At 37.3% G+C, this 17,286-nt stretch overlaps 3 protein-coding genes across 7 annotated transcripts; 1 reads left to right on the top strand and 2 right to left on the bottom strand.

Moving 5' to 3' along the window:
- The first annotated feature begins 4,347 nt into the window (after positions 1-4,347).
- On the top strand, positions 4,348-6,851 carry LOC139814752 (piggyBac transposable element-derived protein 4-like). Its single transcript, XM_071781231.1, has one exon. It carries the CDS (start codon positions 5,377-5,379, stop codon positions 6,472-6,474), a length of 1,098 nt encoding a protein of 365 aa, XP_071637332.1. The 5' UTR covers positions 4,348-5,376; the 3' UTR covers positions 6,475-6,851.
- Positions 6,852-7,496: 645 nt separating this feature from the next.
- Positions 7,497-12,305, bottom strand: LOC139814755 (uncharacterized). 3 transcript variants are annotated; one of them, XM_071781237.1, is made up of 3 exons: positions 12,145-12,305; positions 9,946-10,110; positions 7,497-9,584 (listed from the first exon to the last, which is right to left on the bottom strand). In XM_071781237.1, the coding sequence occupies exons 2-3, from the start codon at positions 10,087-10,089 to the stop codon at positions 9,234-9,236; spliced, it is 495 nt and encodes a 164-aa protein (XP_071637338.1). In that variant the 5' UTR covers positions 10,090-10,110; positions 12,145-12,305; the 3' UTR covers positions 7,497-9,233. The 3 variants fall into 3 exon arrangements, with proteins under 3 accessions (XP_071637338.1, XP_071637336.1, XP_071637335.1); XM_071781235.1 differs by having other exon boundaries at positions 9,946-10,144; positions 12,145-12,294; XM_071781234.1 differs by lacking the exon at positions 12,145-12,305 and adding an exon at positions 11,621-12,129 and having other exon boundaries at positions 9,946-10,144.
- Positions 12,306-12,823: 518 nt separating this feature from the next.
- Positions 12,824-16,543, bottom strand: Usp1 (ubiquitin specific protease 1). Of its 3 annotated transcripts, none has more exons than XM_071781225.1 (7): positions 16,252-16,543; positions 15,819-16,009; positions 15,471-15,709; positions 15,139-15,368; positions 14,551-15,065; positions 14,178-14,370; positions 12,824-13,883 (listed from the first exon to the last, which is right to left on the bottom strand). In XM_071781225.1, the coding sequence occupies exons 2-7, from the start codon at positions 15,985-15,987 to the stop codon at positions 13,310-13,312; spliced, it is 1,920 nt and encodes a 639-aa protein (XP_071637326.1). In that variant the 5' UTR covers positions 15,988-16,009; positions 16,252-16,543; the 3' UTR covers positions 12,824-13,309. The 3 variants fall into 3 exon arrangements, with proteins under 3 accessions (XP_071637326.1, XP_071637325.1, XP_071637327.1); XM_071781224.1 differs by having other exon boundaries at positions 15,819-15,998; positions 16,252-16,540; XM_071781226.1 differs by lacking the exon at positions 16,252-16,543 and having other exon boundaries at positions 15,824-15,956.
- Between the last annotated feature and the right edge of the window lie 743 nt (positions 16,544-17,286).

Consider the following 17,286-nt stretch of genomic DNA (forward strand, 5'->3'; position numbering starts at 1 on the left):
GCGAATTGGTTTTAGTCTTAAAATGTTCCTTAATTTATGTGCTTTTAAAATATGCACAATGAGATTTCCGTGCACTGGTACTTTACTCTTGTACGTATGAGGTGCTCACTTTCAAGACGGTTTGTCGGCTGAAGGGGATAAGCACAAAACTTTTATTCTACATATTTTGAAAGCACAAATTAAGGAACATTTTAAGACTAAAACTAATTTGCTATCTGTATTTTAACTGGTACTTTACTCTTGTACACATGGGGCGCTCACTTTCAAGGAGATTTGTCAGCTGAAGGGAATAAGCACAAAACTTTTATTCTACATATTTTGAAAGCACATAAATTAAGGAACATTTTAAGACTAAAACCAATTCGCTATCTGTATTTTAACTGGTACTTTACTCTTGTACGCATGGGGTTCTCACTTTCAAGGCGGTTTGTCAGCTAAAAGGGATAAGCACAAAACTTTTATTCTACATATTCTAAAAGCTTATAAATTAAGGAACATTTTAAGACTAAAACTAATTTGCTATCTGTATTTTAACTGGTACTTTACTCTTGTACACATGGGGCGTTCACTTTCAAGGAGATTTGTCAGCTGAAGGGAATAATAAGCACAAAACTTTTATTCTACATATTTTGAAAGCACATAAATTAAGGAACATTTTAAGACTAAAACCAATTTGCTATCTATATTTGAACTGGTACTTTACTCTTGTACGTATGGGGTGCTCACGTTCGGGTCGGTGGAACGGGATGAGCATGAAAATTTCATTGTGCATATTTCGAGAACACATTAATCGAGAAACATTTTAAAACAAGAATTATTTTGCTTTCTGTATTTTAACTGATACTTTACTCTTATATCAGTAGTATATAGATCTTTTTTGTGTATATCTTTTAAACTATTACAGATATACTAATTTTGTTTGAGGCATTTGAAAACACATAAAAAGCACATAATTCTATCATATTGAGTTTTTTATTTTATATGTAATTTTAATGAGTAAGGGTGCTAGCTTACGTTAAGCCAGCACTCCCACTTTCAATTGTGATTTCTTGCAAAACCGCTCGGGCACAAAAAGCGTGAATAGAGCACATAATTAGCACATAAAAAGCACTTAATTTCTGTGTATGTGTTATTCCGATTTTTTGTGGGGAGGGGGGTGCTAACTTAACAGACATTACAGTCGCCCTTTACACAAGATGGCGCATAATTCTCATATATTGTTTTAATTTTAGGCGACGATTTCTTTGCGAATTGAATGTTTGCTTCGTAAGTAATTAACTTTGAAAATGAACTGTCTTCCTACAAACATTTTTAATTGCTTCACATTGCGCATCATATTTTGCATCTTCAGTGAAAAATGTTTTATATAAAAATATAAATAAATCCTATATACATAAAATATGTCTATGATGACATATATTTTTTCTCATGTACATATAATTTCTGTTTGTGCACAGTAAAAAATAAAATGTTAATTGTAACATTTTTCACATATTTCAGAAAGTCTACTCTAAATTTTAAGTTAAGATAACTGATTTATCGTGTGTTACTTGTTGGCAAATTAGAAATGTTAATCAATTGACACTATACTTTATATCATGGTCTTACACACAGGTCTGGAAACTCAGACTGATTTTGGTGGTGGGAGGGATGGTTGTTTTAACGAGGAAGAATTTATTAACACATGACAACAATCTTTTAATTGCTTTTAATTCAAGTACATTTTTGAAAATAACATGTGCTGAGAAAAGTATTTTAGTAGATTTATGTAAATATTGTGACTTGTAAATTAACTATCCAGTAAGCAAGAAACGTCAAGAAACATTTCAACTACATTGCATTAATGTTAAAACGTTGCTAGTAATGTATAGTTAAAATGTTTCTTGGTGTTTCTTGCTTACTGGGTATGGATTTTCGAAACGGGTTATTATTTACTTCATATTCCTTTACTCATAGCCTTCAACTTTCTAATTAATCTTATAAAACCGAGGCATGTACATGAGGTGAGAATCTGAACTAATACAAGTCGACCGTTCTCATACCGAATCACGCGTCATCTTTAAATATTGTAAGTTAAGAATATATAAATTGTCAATTTATTAATTTGCGCATTCTTATAATTGGCTTTCCGTTTTTTTTATGATCCGGTGTCCGTTAGAATTAACAATGTATGTACAATGAAACTCTAGATATGTTTCTCGTTATGAGAAATAATTTATATTGATATCGTTTGTATTCGAAGAGAGATATTTCTCTTCCATAGAATAACATATTATATCTCACAAAGTAAATTATTTCTTATTGTTTTATTATAATTAGATTCAAAATAAAGGAAGAAAAAGAGCTTGGTCGAAATAACTAGCTATTGTAAAACAAAAATCCTGTTGTCTATATTGTTCATTTAGCAATCTAAAAAGAAGATTGCAATATTACATATATGCTTCACGCAGAATTTTTATTCCCTCAGTACCGCTCGGTCAGTGATTTGTCCTTATAAAGAAACAAATAAAAAGATTTCCAACGTTCTATTCTTTACAAAGTTATTTATTATTCCTTTCCTCATTTGGAACTTCAATTATTGCCTATCTGACACTCACGATTTTGAATTTACTAATTACTATTTCCGTCCTTGTCCCACCACATAGTACACTGACCGATGGCAGCGAGTCTTGCGGTCACAAAGCGAGTTATTTTCTTCGTCGCTAAGACTGGCTAAGACGACCATTCCCTACCACTAGAGTTTCTAGATTTATATATATTTGTTCTTTTGTAAGTATAATGTAATAATAATAAGTAGACAAGAGATAACTGCGAATAAGTTCGCGCTTCTATAGCGGTCTCTATATACTGACTAGCCAGCATTCGAATAAACAAACGTTATTTTAATTTAACATTATTTAACACGTTCTCTGCCAATCACGCGCCAGCGCGTGATGCGGTACCTTCAGTCGATCAGGTGTCGATCACGTGATAGGTTACATGTTCACAAAATATGTGTGTATATATTCACATTAGTTCGGCATTATAGCTCTAAATGTATGCATGTAATTGTGCGGGCATTGAATAAATTTAAGGTAATATTATATGCTATAATTACCATGTGCGCGGTTTCTAATTTTTTTAATTCGTTTTCAGTGGCATCACAATTAATATGGCTGATGAAAATGATAATTTAGCAGAGCCTCCACGCCTTAAACAAAGAAAATTGGAAGATAAAAGTTCCTTAACAGAAGTAGAAGCTTCACAAATTTTGGAAAAATTGTCCGACCTGTATCTTGACGGTGATTTTGATTCTGGGAGCGAAGATGTGTTCCCTTCGATGATACTCCGGAAACTTCTGATGCTGAAAGTTCGGATGAAAAAGAAAATATTGTACCGGTGCTAACACAACAACAAGTGCCTCCTGTATCAGAGAACATAATCTGGGAAAATAATTCAACATCAATAAAACGTTTCTACTTTATGAAAACTGAAAATTTACCGAAAATATTTAAAAAGCGATTGTCATCATTATTTTTTTCATATACTGACTTGCGATTATCTGGGTGAAATAGTTGTAGTAGAGGAGCCCAGAAGGCTAAATGGGGATTTACTCGAGCGTCGTAGGAACCTATTAGATTTTGAAGATTAGATGGTAGAAAGAAAAAAAGGTTATATAATGTACACCCTTTCACCGGTGGGGGAAGCGTCTACAGGTTTTCAAAAATGTAAAAAAAAATAGTCACATAAAAATACTCGAGCGCGTCAGATATTGATAGTGTATATGCCCCACGTGTCTCTGATATTGGAGGTATGCTAATCTACCGGTTTGCATGGTGAAGGTGGCTGTACGGAAGGGTTGAAAACGAGGAAAAAAAAATTTATTCGAGCGCGTCAGATATTCAGAGGGGATGTTAAGTGAACCCGAAAGAAGCTCCCATTCAAAAGACTGACGATTCGGACATGACGCAAGCTCATGGCGGCTTCTTGATAATGCAAAAAAAAAATCGCCATTTTGAAATACTCGAGCGCGTCAGATTATTATACAGGTGATTCAGCTTGATGTCCTAGTCGTGCTGACCCATAATCTGACGATTATTTGGAGGGATTTTCTTAATCTGACGAATTAAAAAAAAAATTTTTTTTAAATCACTAAATGTGACAAATAAAATGCATGGAAAATAGAATGCAATGTAACAGTGGAATCTTCTTTTAGCTGACATGCAAGAAATACTGCTTTTGTATCCGCTTCTTCATGAGCAGGACATGACAGTTCATGATCGATGGTTCGCGTTACTTTATTATTGGTAACTGAATATACGTAACACAAATCATGACTCAGATATATTGTTTTGTTACCGATAATCGTAGCCATCTCCTGATCAGCCCAATGATCGATAAAAAACTTGACAAGAGCTTCTTTAAACTTGATGTTTTTCAAATCTTTCGCAAAATCTGCTGTTCTCGTTTGTTGAGGGCCGGAGATGTAGAAATCCTTGTCATCCACACTACCTCGAAGAGTGTGCTCATAATCTTTGATAGAAGGTGTGAAGTAGCGATCAAATACAATGGCTACTCGACTTGCTGAGTTATTAACAAGACATTGCAAAATCTTTGACACATCCCTAAAACTGCGCGGCATTTCTTTGAAAGTATTTAAAAAGAAGAAGTCATCTACAATTACAAAATCTACATTGGATGGCGGTAGTTCCATTTCTTCAATTTTTTTTCCAATTCTTTAACCAGTACCGACTTATAGTTCTGACTACTAGTTCTGACGATTTATGCTACTTCGGCTTGTGGAAATCTGCAGATTATATTTTTTCCGTTATTCTTGAATTATTTCCTTCAAAATAAAAAAAAATTCGACAGCGCTCGAGAATGTCAAGGTGATGTTTTTTTTTTTGCAAGTTTGTGACCCTCCCACTCCTTTACGTCACGCTCATATCGTCAGATTATTGAAATGCACACTTTTCAGCATGTTATTAACCCACCTTACCTTAATCTGACGCGCTCGAGTATTTCTATAACGACTGATTTTTTTTTTTACTATTCTGATCGGCTGCCCTAGACGCGTGATCCCATATTAAGGGCTTATATATAGTGGAGGTACTCAACAGGGTGCAAAGTATCCCCCTATATGTTAATCTGTCGCGCTCGAGTAAATCCCAAAATCCCCTATTGGGCTCCCCTACTATTACACAGACAAACAGGTATGCTGCTGAAATATTTCTGCGCCCACAAACGAAAGAAAAATCCCGAGTTACAACATGGAAAGACGTCTCTATATGGATGAAATGTTAGTGTTCTTAGGATTACTACTGCATATTCCGATTGACACGAATAGGACTATTGGGATATAGAGGAGTATTTAGCTCAGCTATCTTCGCGAATAGAATGAGCTGCGATCGTTTTTTATTAATACTGCGAGCGTTGCACTTTGCAAAAAATCCTGACAATGATGGAGTAGCTTCGGCTGACCGTCTTTACAAAATTAGAAATATTGTGAATTTTTTCAATTCGCGAATGTCGGAAATATTTTCTCCAGGCCGTGAGATTAGCTTAGACTTGGACGAATCGATGATTTTGTGGCGTGGACGACAATGTACGACAACAAACAAGTGCCATAAATATGGCATTAAGTTATATATGCTCACAACATCTGAAGGCATTATTTTAAAATTGATGGCCTACACAGGCATGTTAGATGATCGTGATAGAAAAGGCCACTCAGAAAAAGTTGTTATGAATTTACTTCAAGGAATGTTAGACGTCGGGCACAGCCTGTATATAAACAATTATTACAATAGTTACGAACTAATGAAGCGTCTTACTGATAGAAAAACGTATTGTACCGGAACGATAAAAAGTAATGGAAAATCTTTTCCGGCGGAGGTGAGAGACAAAAAATTAAAGAAAGGAAAAACTATCGCGAAATATGCGAATGGTATAATGATAGGTAAGTGGAAGGACAAAAGAGATGTCGCTTATATATCTAACGAACATAAAAATTACATGGTTAAAGTACAAAATAAACGAAAAGAAACGAAGTCAAAACCGCTGCCAATAATTAGCTATAATAAATATATGTCGGGCATAGACGGGCAAGATCAAATGCTTACCCTTGCGAATTACCCTCGCAAAAGAAAAACTTTTACGTGGTATTCTAAAATATTTGTACATATTTTGCAACTCAAGATGATAAATACGCACCAACTCTACAATAAATACTCAGGATTTAAGATCCCACTTTACAATTTTTGTTTAGAAATAATAAGACATTTATTGAACTTTCATTTCGATTCTGATTGTGACCCCGGTATAGTTGAACACCCTTTGAAAACACTAACAGAAGAAGGAAAGATCATGCGCAAGGGTCTGCACTGTCACAATTGTTCTTTGCGAAGAAAATCTATACCCACTGACTATGTCTGCACAATCTGCCAAGGAGCACCCGGCTACTGCCTAGACTGCGCAAAAATTACACACGTATAATTTTTTATTAGTTAGAAAATTAGTTAGAAAACCTTAACATATAGACGCATAATTTTTTACTGTGTTTATACAGGAAAAATAATAAGAAGAATTAAAGAATATATAATTAAAAGGATAATTTTTACATTGTTTTTATTTTAATAAAAAGTCAAGTTTGAGGAAATGAGAAAAATTGTCCATATACATATATATATATATAAAATAGTCGTATATAAAGTGATCTAATAATAATTTTACTTTTTGTAGAAAAAACAATGCAAAGTTATTTTTCTAATTATTTTTCAAACATTTTCTTACTACGTTGAACATATTAATTTAATACGCAACAAAACATGTAAAACGAGCTTCAGTTAAATATATCATTTTTAAACGTTTATATGCGTGTAGAAATAACACACTTGGATTTACAGTGTATATGCGAACAAAGAACACATAAAAGAAAGGAAAAACATATATGGGCATATTTTATTACATATGTTTATATATATTTTTATACATTTTTATATTACAAAATTAAATATTTTTCATATATTTTTATACAAAAAAATTTTAATTGGATAAAATAAACCGAAATGTATTCTTTAAAGTATATAGAATAATCAGAAGAACTTTCAAATTCGAGGCACGTTGCCCCAAATGGCGCGGCGTGCTTCTGATAAATCTCCCTTTCATTTCTAAAGCTCTCCGTCGCCGAAGAAAATAGTCGTCGCTCTAGTTGGAGCTGCGCCAGCAAACGACGCTGCTTTTTAAATTCATCGAATAACCTTGACTTTCGTCGCGACGACACCGACAGGTAAAAGGCGATGGCACGCACCTGCCTGTCGAAGTTGGAAAATAATCGTAGAATTAATTGTAAGCAGCTGCGCTCATCGAACAGCTCTGCGCTCGAAATAATATGTCTGCGTTCGAACGCCGAAAGCCAAACGGTTGCGATAGATCATGCAGCTGTACCGAGTTTTTGTCAAGTTATTCATAAATTTACATAGAAGAGACATCATAACAGAAATGCTAGTTCTCGAATATCCTAATTATTCATTTTATTGATTCTACAATAGAGATTAGATATGTGTGTTGCATGTACGTTTCATATATAATAATGTTACAATATAAAAACACAGGAGTCAACGAATTGCCGTATACAAATTGTCGTATATTGCAGCATAATCTTTGTATGTATAATAAATGTATTTTCTTACAATTAGTTGCGAAAACGTGTCTTCTAGAATTCTAGATCTATCTAAAACCTTTCCTAAAATATTCACACGTTTGAACTTTGAACGCAGAAGTAAACGCCGCTAATAATATCGTCACGCTGAGATATACCTACATATATACAGGGTGTTAATTCATGTGGTAGATAGTACACACAGTACTAAGTCTACTATCTACTATATAAATGCTGAATGCTTTTTTTTAACACCCTGTATATGTGAGTAAATATAATGCCGGTTGCATTAGGTATACGATTGGGATCCGTTAAGGGAGAGCCGCCGCAACTCCGTGACGATTAAGTAAATGGATGATATATATTATTAATGCGCACGTAGAGAGAATATCGATAAACGTGACATGTATTAAAAGCAGGTACGAGTCCGTCGAGGTAGACGTTCACGATTTGTTCTGCATATCGATCGCAGGAATGGCGACAACGAATTCAGTGATTTATAAGTACGTCTAAAGTCTAAACTTCACTTCCACTCTTGGATAATTATTAAACGTTGAGTAGTTATCACTTTCCTTAATTATAATATATATACGTAAAAACAACGATTATTTGTAATTTCTGCTTTGGAAACATATTTTATATATGCACTTAGTTAAAGCTTATTGTTTATCTCTCTTTAATTGCAATGCGATCATTTTTACTCAAGAGATACTAATACCATCAATTACATATAATTTTTGCAATGTAAATTACTTTCCATTTGTCAACGAGAATTAATAAAACTATGTCTTCTACATATTATAACAAAGTAAATAAAGTTTTAGATTATCTGCAATAATTAAGAAAACGCTCTCAAGATACATCATTAGAGATCCATATTATTACATAAGACAAATAAGAACAACACGCCGAGAGATATGAAATAATAAATTTTTCGTGTATTTCCAAGTACACAAATTTTTCCAACTTACTAAACTGCGTGCCGATTTTTTGTCGAACTTTAAAACACAGTTTTTGTTTTATCATTAAAATCCCTTACCCCTCCCCAATTAATTGATGCTAATAAACATCTAAAACACTGTAAAAAATTTATTGCGAAAAATATTACCTCAGCCAAAAATTTTTTACAGTGTTTTAGAGGTTTATTAGCATCAATTAATCAGGGAGGCGTAGGGGATTTTAATATTCCAACGAGAACTGTGTTTTAAAATCCGACAAAAAATTGGCACGCAGTTTAGTAAGTTGGAAAAATTTGTGTACTTGGAAATACACGAAAAATGTATTATTTCATATCTCATCTCGCTTTAATAACGGCGCGTTGCTCTTATGTAATGATATTGGTCTATCAGTGTGATATTAGATTATCAGTAAAATAGCAATTACTTAAACAATTCTGGTATCCTCCGGATCGTACCGAGATCGTACATACATCTTTGAATTATTTGATTATCGCGCGCCACATATGAGTATTTAATACAGAAAATTTATTTGCTCGAGGGGAGATTTTTTGTTTTCATGCAATTTTTTTTTTTTAAGAGAAACAGTTATCGTAAAGTCTCAGTAAGGCACTTTCAAAACACATCAGACAGACTCGTTACTTCTTCTTCTTCGGTTCGGTATCGAACTCAACTTTCTTTACCTCTTTTTCACTGTCGCTCTTCTCTTTATTAGCGTCGTTTTTCGAGTTTTCCTCCTCTTCCTCCTCCAGAAACTTGGACTCCAGTTCGTGCTTCTTCAGCTCCTCCTCCAGCAAGGCGTCCCAATCGGACATGTCTTTACCCTCGCGAACTCTTTCCAGCTCTCGCTTGAGCATGTCGAGGCATTCCCTTCGCTCCTTCCACTTCTCCGACATCTCGAGACTCTTCTTCCCATCGTCGATCTGATCCAACATTTCCGCCCTTTCCTTCTCCTCACATTCTAGCACGTATTTTTCGTAACTCTCCACCTAAAGAACCCCATACGTTCATAATTTATTAATAATTATCTTACGAAATATTAAAAAGCTCTTATATTAAACGTTTCTTAAACCGTTTTAAAAGATGGAGAATTAGATAAATCTTTGCTAATTATGATTAATGTTTACAATCCTTATTTACTTCTACCAATGTAGATTAACTTTAAACTCGGTTTAACTCACTTTTCATCTTTTTCTAACTATTAGAAAAAGATGAAAAGTGAGTTAAACCGAGTTTAAAGTTAATCCGCATTGTCAGAAATCGACATTAATAATGTGAATTGATTTGCGCATATGCATTGACTAAAAAAAACCGAGTGATCAAATTGAGTTGAAAGATAGTCGAGTTCACCTTATCTTGCAACATTCTTTGAACATCATTTTGCCTTTTCAGATGTTTCGGCAGCCAAAAGCAGGCCTGGATGAGCCGCAAAAATATCCAGACCGCTCCGGCGAGTGCCAGATAGGAGCAAGCGGTGAACACCATGTTCGTCATGTCTACGGTTACTTGTTGGTGCTTCATAATGATAATTAATTCGATTTAAGTATTCCTGCAATAAGCACAGCAGTCAATGTGTGGAAATAATTCATAAAGCGACTTTCGTTTAAAAGCCGCTTGTAAGAATATGAATAACGATTTAGATAATAAAAAGTGAGTTAAACAATTTTGCTCAACAAAGACAACGTCTTGAGAAAATGTTTGTCGTTTGCCAACTAAACAATAAAATATTGAAATTTCCTTAATTTTACGTGAGCAACAGATAAAAGCGATAACAACAGATAAATATACCAAACTTAATTTATATATACAAAATTTAAAGGAAAATGTGTGCTTTTGCTCCACGACTTAAAAAGATGTTCGCCGATATATCTTCCGTTCAGACGATTCTCGTTCTTCATTCGACTCGTTAACTCGGCGACTCTTGTGCGAAACGCGCCATCGATTTTGCGATCAAATAACGCGTGCGATATTTCCCTTTTCCCATGCCTATCGCCGTTCACCCTAGTATTGCATAAGTATACCATTCACGAGAATCACGAGACAGTGTACTACGTTGCAGTTGCAGACTCGGAAGCGATTACATGTGGTGATAAGTGACCTACTGCGGATCTTCGCTGTGTAGCTTTAAACGCGCCGCGAAGGAGAGACGTCGAAACCAGGTATCCCGCGCGGCGAAACGTATATATACGGACGTATTTAGGTTGATTCATTCCGATAGCGTCGGCGAATGGTTCCTCGACGGAAACAAGGTGTATTTTTCGATGACACATGACGTTTCGTAAATACAGCGTGCGCAGATGTGTCACGTCGCGGCATCTGTTTGGTTTGGTGCCTTCGCGGCCGTTGTGTATCGATTACACCCGTTCAGCGAAACGGAATGTAACATACGCGATATATGCGGCGCGTGAAAGAGAAAGCTTGAAATTTCCATTAAGATTTTTATCGCGGAGAATAAAATTATTGCGAATAATGCGAAGGGGAGCGGAGGAGATGATTTACGCATCGTGCCGGTGCTTTGCTACACTGAGAAAAAAATTTTCTGCATTTCAGTAAATATTAATTTGCATCCGACAGAAATTTAATACTGTATAAGTGCTGATTATTTGGCTAGTGATTAATTACTTATTTTAAGTATTAAAAGCACTGTTTTTAATGCTTTTAATACTCAAAATAAGTATAATTATAAGCACTAGCCAAATAATCACTTATTACAGTATAAAATTTCTGTAAGGGATACAACTGTGACTCCATTTATTAAAATAAAGAAAAATTTCCTTTTTATTAGCATTTTTTTCTCAGTGAACACACATATGTATACTAATAAAAAATAATTTTTTCTTTATCTTAGTAAATGGAGTCACAGTTGTTCGCATATTAAAATATTTACTAAAATGCAGAAATTTTTTTCTCAGTGCAGGTCCTCCGCGATAGGAATTGCCGTCTGCACGACTTGCGCATTTTTTTATTGTGAGGATGGTGTGTTCACGTCACATACAATTATTTTCTGCGATTTTACTTTACTCACCATAATGACAAAGAATTCGACGTTTAATATAGTTACGGACGAATGTGTTTCGGACGCGTCGTGTACTCGGAAAAATGCACATAAAAAGGAAAATTCATTAAGAAATTCTAAACGAAAAATAACATAAATATTTGGAACGTGAAATTTGAATATTAAAATACAATAAGATTACAATAGATTCTTTGTGAGAAATTTATTAATAATAATGCTGCTTTAAATAATACGCGAAAAAATAATACAGTGAAAATATAAATATCGATATAAATTAATGCAGCACTCACATTATAAAAGATATATACTTAAATTAACTGTCAATTACATTTAAGTAAAAATAAGAAAAAGAATTATTTATATCAAAAGAATTGTTGATAACATATATACAATTCTTTTCAAATTAATTAACAAACGCTATATTGGAAAATTTTTAATCGCCAATTAGCTTCTCGTTCATTGTACATTTTACCAATTAGATCTTCCAATATAAAATCGTTTAATTAGGTTGTTCCATTATTCTATCCACTTGCCTTTTGCCTTACTCGAGGAGTGTCGACGAGAACATAGCCGTGTAGGAACGTGCTCCACCTAAGAGATACGAACTACTGAATGTATCACGTCTGAAAGTAGTAGGAACTACTATGTGCCCGACTGACAGGTGGAACGTTACTCCACTACTGACCCCCTATGGAAATGATCGATATATGGATGTAGCCACGTATGATTGAGCTGACACTATACAAATATTTCATCATGTGTACACGCGATATTCCGAGCGGCCGGCGGCCGTATGCGCATATTCGGCGAAGATAAAAATTCCGCCGAACCCGTCCTGACCGGGTCATTAGCAAGAGAGCTGGACGGCTACGACGATGAAAAGAATTTATTTCCATCGATCGCGCATCGACAGCCTCCTCGTTACGGGCTGCGTTGTAATTCATAATTGATTAAACGCTACGCGCGACGTGTACTCTTATTTGCGCTAACAGCTGGAAATTGAATCGTGCCATTTTCCAGCGCGTGATCGATTAATAATATTGGAAACCGGCGGAACGATGGACGCCCGCAATAAACGACGTTCTAAAATATTCAAGCTACGTCGCCAATGACGTCCAACGGTATAAAGTCGCCGGTAGACTTCCTGGGGATCGGGTCAGGTGCCTCCATCTCGCGATACGGTACAAAGCACATATGGTAGACAGGTGTGTGTCAAGAATACATAATTTTTTTTTATTATTTTACAGATAACTCAATAATAAAACGTTCCACGTCCCAACTAAGGCTAAGTCGTCTACGCGCGGAATTGCGATGTTCGCTCCATGAATTCGTTACGTCGAGCTCGAAGGTATTTCGTTACATGTACAGAAGTCAGCTCGACGTATAACCGTCCGATCGACGGGAATCTAATGTACATAATATGATTGGCGGTAGTTTTATTACCTACGAAAATAATACACGCTCGCGTCTCTAAAGCCCGATGCGGTACGTATACAGGAAGAAGAGAACTCGGGTGATTTGGAATGTGCGATACATCACAGCACGATCGTTGGAGAATAGAGGGTGAGGAAGAGAGCAATGTGGGAAGAACGAGGCCCATTTTTGTCATCGTGTGCTCGCTGCTGCTTCGCTCGGAGAATTCCAAACGAAGACATTTTGATACTGAACTTCCGATGCGAGGAGACGAGAAACGGCAGCTTACGTCGTCGACCTCACATAGAACAGGAGATAGGGAGTGGCGGAATTCCGCGCATTTGGCGCCAATTTGTCCTCGAGTTCTCGCAGCGGGATCACGTGCACCGCCTCGTCGTCGCACTCCAGCCAAGTGACGCCCTGTTTATTTCGCCTGATGCCGCAACAATCCATGCTACGACAGCCGACCCTATTCACTAGCTGCTCCTTGTTCTCGCTCGCGCTAGGCTTGCTCCTGAAGTACTTGAGGAGGCCTGTCGCTTTGTCAGAGGAGGAAGACGACGATGACGAGTTTGCGTTCGCGGCGCCCGCCTGGCTCGAGTTCTGCCGCTTATTGTCGCGATCGCATTGAGAATATTCCGCGTATGCAGATTCGTCGGGTAAACGTGTGTAAGCGACGTAATGCCCGGCGGTCATCGTTGCACCTTGGTGCATTATGACCGAGTATAATTTGTACACATGCCGCGTCTCCGTACTGCCACCAGCTGTCGTCCCATGGGTCTCATCGTTACTGCATTCCTCGCAGAAGCATTGCAAGGTAAACGGCGTTGGCATATGATTATTGATTTTCTCCATCGAACTGAAAACGTAAGTTTCAATGTAATCGCGATGCGAATATCGCAAAAGGTTCTTGATCGATGTAATATAAATGTAACTCAATGTGACTCAAGCAAAGTTAAATATGCAATAAACCCTTAAAAAAATAAATAACTAGCGGAACATTTGTAATTTTAATACAATTGTTTATGATTGTCATAAATTTCAAAAACATTTTTCGATAACTTTTACAAACTTTGAGCTATATTTTACTGGTATCAATTTCAATTATATAATATCTGTTGCTTTTAATGCTGAAAGATCACACGAGACTTACCCAGCGGCAGTAGAAAATCTCTTCAACTGCAAGATAAGGAGTCTGGGTAAAGAGGGAAAACATACGGCTCTGCGAGCCTCATTATATCGTAGGCACCGTGCACACCAGTATTTATCCCTACCCCAAAGCAGTTCACTAGTCACTACAGCGCGTTTGTATACCTCACTGCTATCCACCAATTCACCATCATCATCTATGAAGAAAAGTCACATTATTATTAATTGCAAGTTAATTCTGGAATATAAAATACTTAAGCTATGAAAATCTCACAGACAGAGCTTAGAAACATACGTCATATGAGCTTAAATGATAGTAATAACATATTTCTACTTTTACTTCGCATAGAGCGAACAAGAACTAATTAAGTGCGCACCTTTCTCGTTTGAACGATCAATGTCAATGGGTACGCATATATCGCAGAAGGTCTCCTTCCGTTCCGTCACGTGTTCGCACTCGAGACACGTTGTGCGCAATAGGCTGACACCCTCAAAGTCCTCCGAGATAAAACACTTCTTGCTCTCCGGCTTGCGCATCCCTATCTCGCCGTTACTCTCTGCGAACTCTGCGTGACCGTTCTCATATGGTCTCGTGGATCCTGCGACGCCATTTGCGTTTGGCTGCGCGAGAGATACCGAACTCCCCCTGCTCGTAATTTTCTTCTTCTTTCTGGACTTACGAAGGCTCCTCTTCGCAGAAGCGCTCTCCGATTGTGTCTCTGTCATGGCATGGTTTGTGGTAAATTCAGGATAACCGCCGTTGCTCTGACCGAATTGGCTCTCTCTGTATCTGACCAACAATTGGAAAGTCTCCCTGATGTTGTCGAGCAAGCATACCAGAAGTTCATGTGCATCCTGCTGCTGATTTCCCTCAAATATCGGATTTACTTCTCTGTAATGAAACCAATATAAGGATAATGTGAACGCAAAACACTTCTGCAATACCTCGACAATAATATACATACCTAAGAGCTTGTAAAAAAGCATCCGGTTGGTACGGTTCGCTGTTCTCTCTCACCTCCGATGCTCGCAATGCCATAAAGAGCTCGTGTAATCTCTCAGTAGCTATTTGAATACGTGGTTTATTGGCTTCTACTGTTGATCCAGCTAGCGCCAGCAGATCTTTACTGCTCCAGCTACGACTACTGCTCGATGTTAGCGATACTCCGGTTCTACCTAATGAAGAAGATTTGGCCTACAAGAAAAATATTGATAATTTCGATATGTATACATTTAGATTAAAAAAAAACTACAAATGTTTCAACAAATCAATCTATTAAATTTATCTAGTATTTACTTTTGTCTGAAGTTGCTTGTCGTTTAGGTTTGACAAATCGGTGGCTAAATGATGTAAATTGTGCAGAAAGGAAGGCGCGATTCTTAAAGTATATAATACACTATTGAGGAAGCAAGTATTTCCTAGATTGCATAAGGTGGCTATCTTTAATCCTTCCGTACTGGTACCAGACATGTCGTGGCTTCCATCCTGGTGATTGCTCAGCTGATTTCGATAGCCATTCAACATTTTGCTTGTACCTTTATCAAAATCATTGTACGATCAAAGATGTGCCTCTTGTTTAAATTACATATCGGTTGCCAATACAGGGATGGCTAATATCGTTACAAATAAATGAAAGAAGCATACTAAACGAAAGATCTGTTCTATCCAGAAGGCCCCCTCTCGTGGATGTAGGAGGGGGCTGCGGGACGACGATGGGGATTGCACGTCCGCGACCTGACAGGGACAGGCAGAACTTCTTTCTAGGAGGAACGGAGCGTTTATCTGCGTCTTCCTCCGTTTCTAATACTGTCATCTTCTGTTAACCTAAAATCACGCTACCATGTTCTACGTTTGCCATTCCGTCAAACAGACGGGAAACGCGGACGCGTGCACGAGTTATCCCGTCCGTCCGACCTCGCTTCGTCGAGAAGCCTCGGCTCTAAGTGAATCTCGCGGCGAGACGAGCGGTCGGTCGGACGGACGGTCAATCACATCTCGCGCGAACGCAAGTCGCGTCGCGAGGCGACGCGAGGTAGAGTCCAATTACTCCAACTACTCCAAAGTGCGTTCTACTCACGTGTGATCGAGTGGGGAAGTCATGGAACGCGAACGGGCTCGTTTGTTATAATTGTTGCTAGTGCGAGCCAGTTCCTACGTTGAGAGAGCCACGGTAGCGCCTGCCAAGACTCGCGGCAAGCTACATGATCAGCGTCCCAAATCGGCGAATCCGCCCCGGTTTATGCCGCTCGCTGACTCGCTCCCCGAGACAACTTCACGCGACGCAACCAGGCACCAGGCCGCGGGGACCGGGGACTCCGGGCAGGAGGGGGAGGGAGAGAGAACTCGCACGCCGCGATCGAGAACGCAGAAAACGTGCGTCAGCGCTCCTAGCGGACACAGGGTCAATTAAACTCGCCAGGGACCGTCGACGAGATGCCGGCATTCATTTTTATAAAAAAGAAATAATAAAATTTTATTTTATTTTATTTTTAAAATTAATTTTTTTACTCAATTAATTTTAATCTTTTTTTTCTATTTTCTTAATTTTATTTCTTTTTATTTCTACGTTGCTTTGTCACTTTTGTCCATTTCCATCTGCGTCTTGCACTAGTTCAGAGTTTATCTTTTTTACTCCACACTGGATGGAAAAAGATAAACTTTGAATTAATGCAGCCAGTTCAATAACAAACAGATTCCTAAATGATCCCACGTTGCGCGCAAGAAGAAGGTAAAACGCAGCAGACCGAACAAACCTGCATGTCGCGTTGGCCACTTCTGATTGAACGGCACGATATTGCTCAGATTGCAAACGCGCCCTGTCCTTTTAGCGGCGGACATCCGTCGAGTCGGTTTCATCGGTTTCTCGAAATGGAATATTTAAGAATAAGTAATTAAATATTATAGGAATCTGAATTAAAAATAATAATTAAACGTAAAGGCCTCCGCACAATAAAAAATATAAGGAACGAGAACAGATATTAGCGATTAGGACTAAAGCATCAAGAATAATTAAAGTTGGATGATGCACAATGAAAAATACAGGCAACGGAAATAACAGGGAATAACACAGACAATAGATTTTTAACCTATCGGAAGCCGTGTATTAATCGCT

This window comes from Temnothorax longispinosus, chromosome 6 (assembly GCF_030848805.1).
Source record: "Temnothorax longispinosus isolate EJ_2023e chromosome 6, Tlon_JGU_v1, whole genome shotgun sequence".
Classification (NCBI taxonomy): domain Eukaryota; kingdom Metazoa; phylum Arthropoda; class Insecta; order Hymenoptera; family Formicidae; genus Temnothorax; species Temnothorax longispinosus.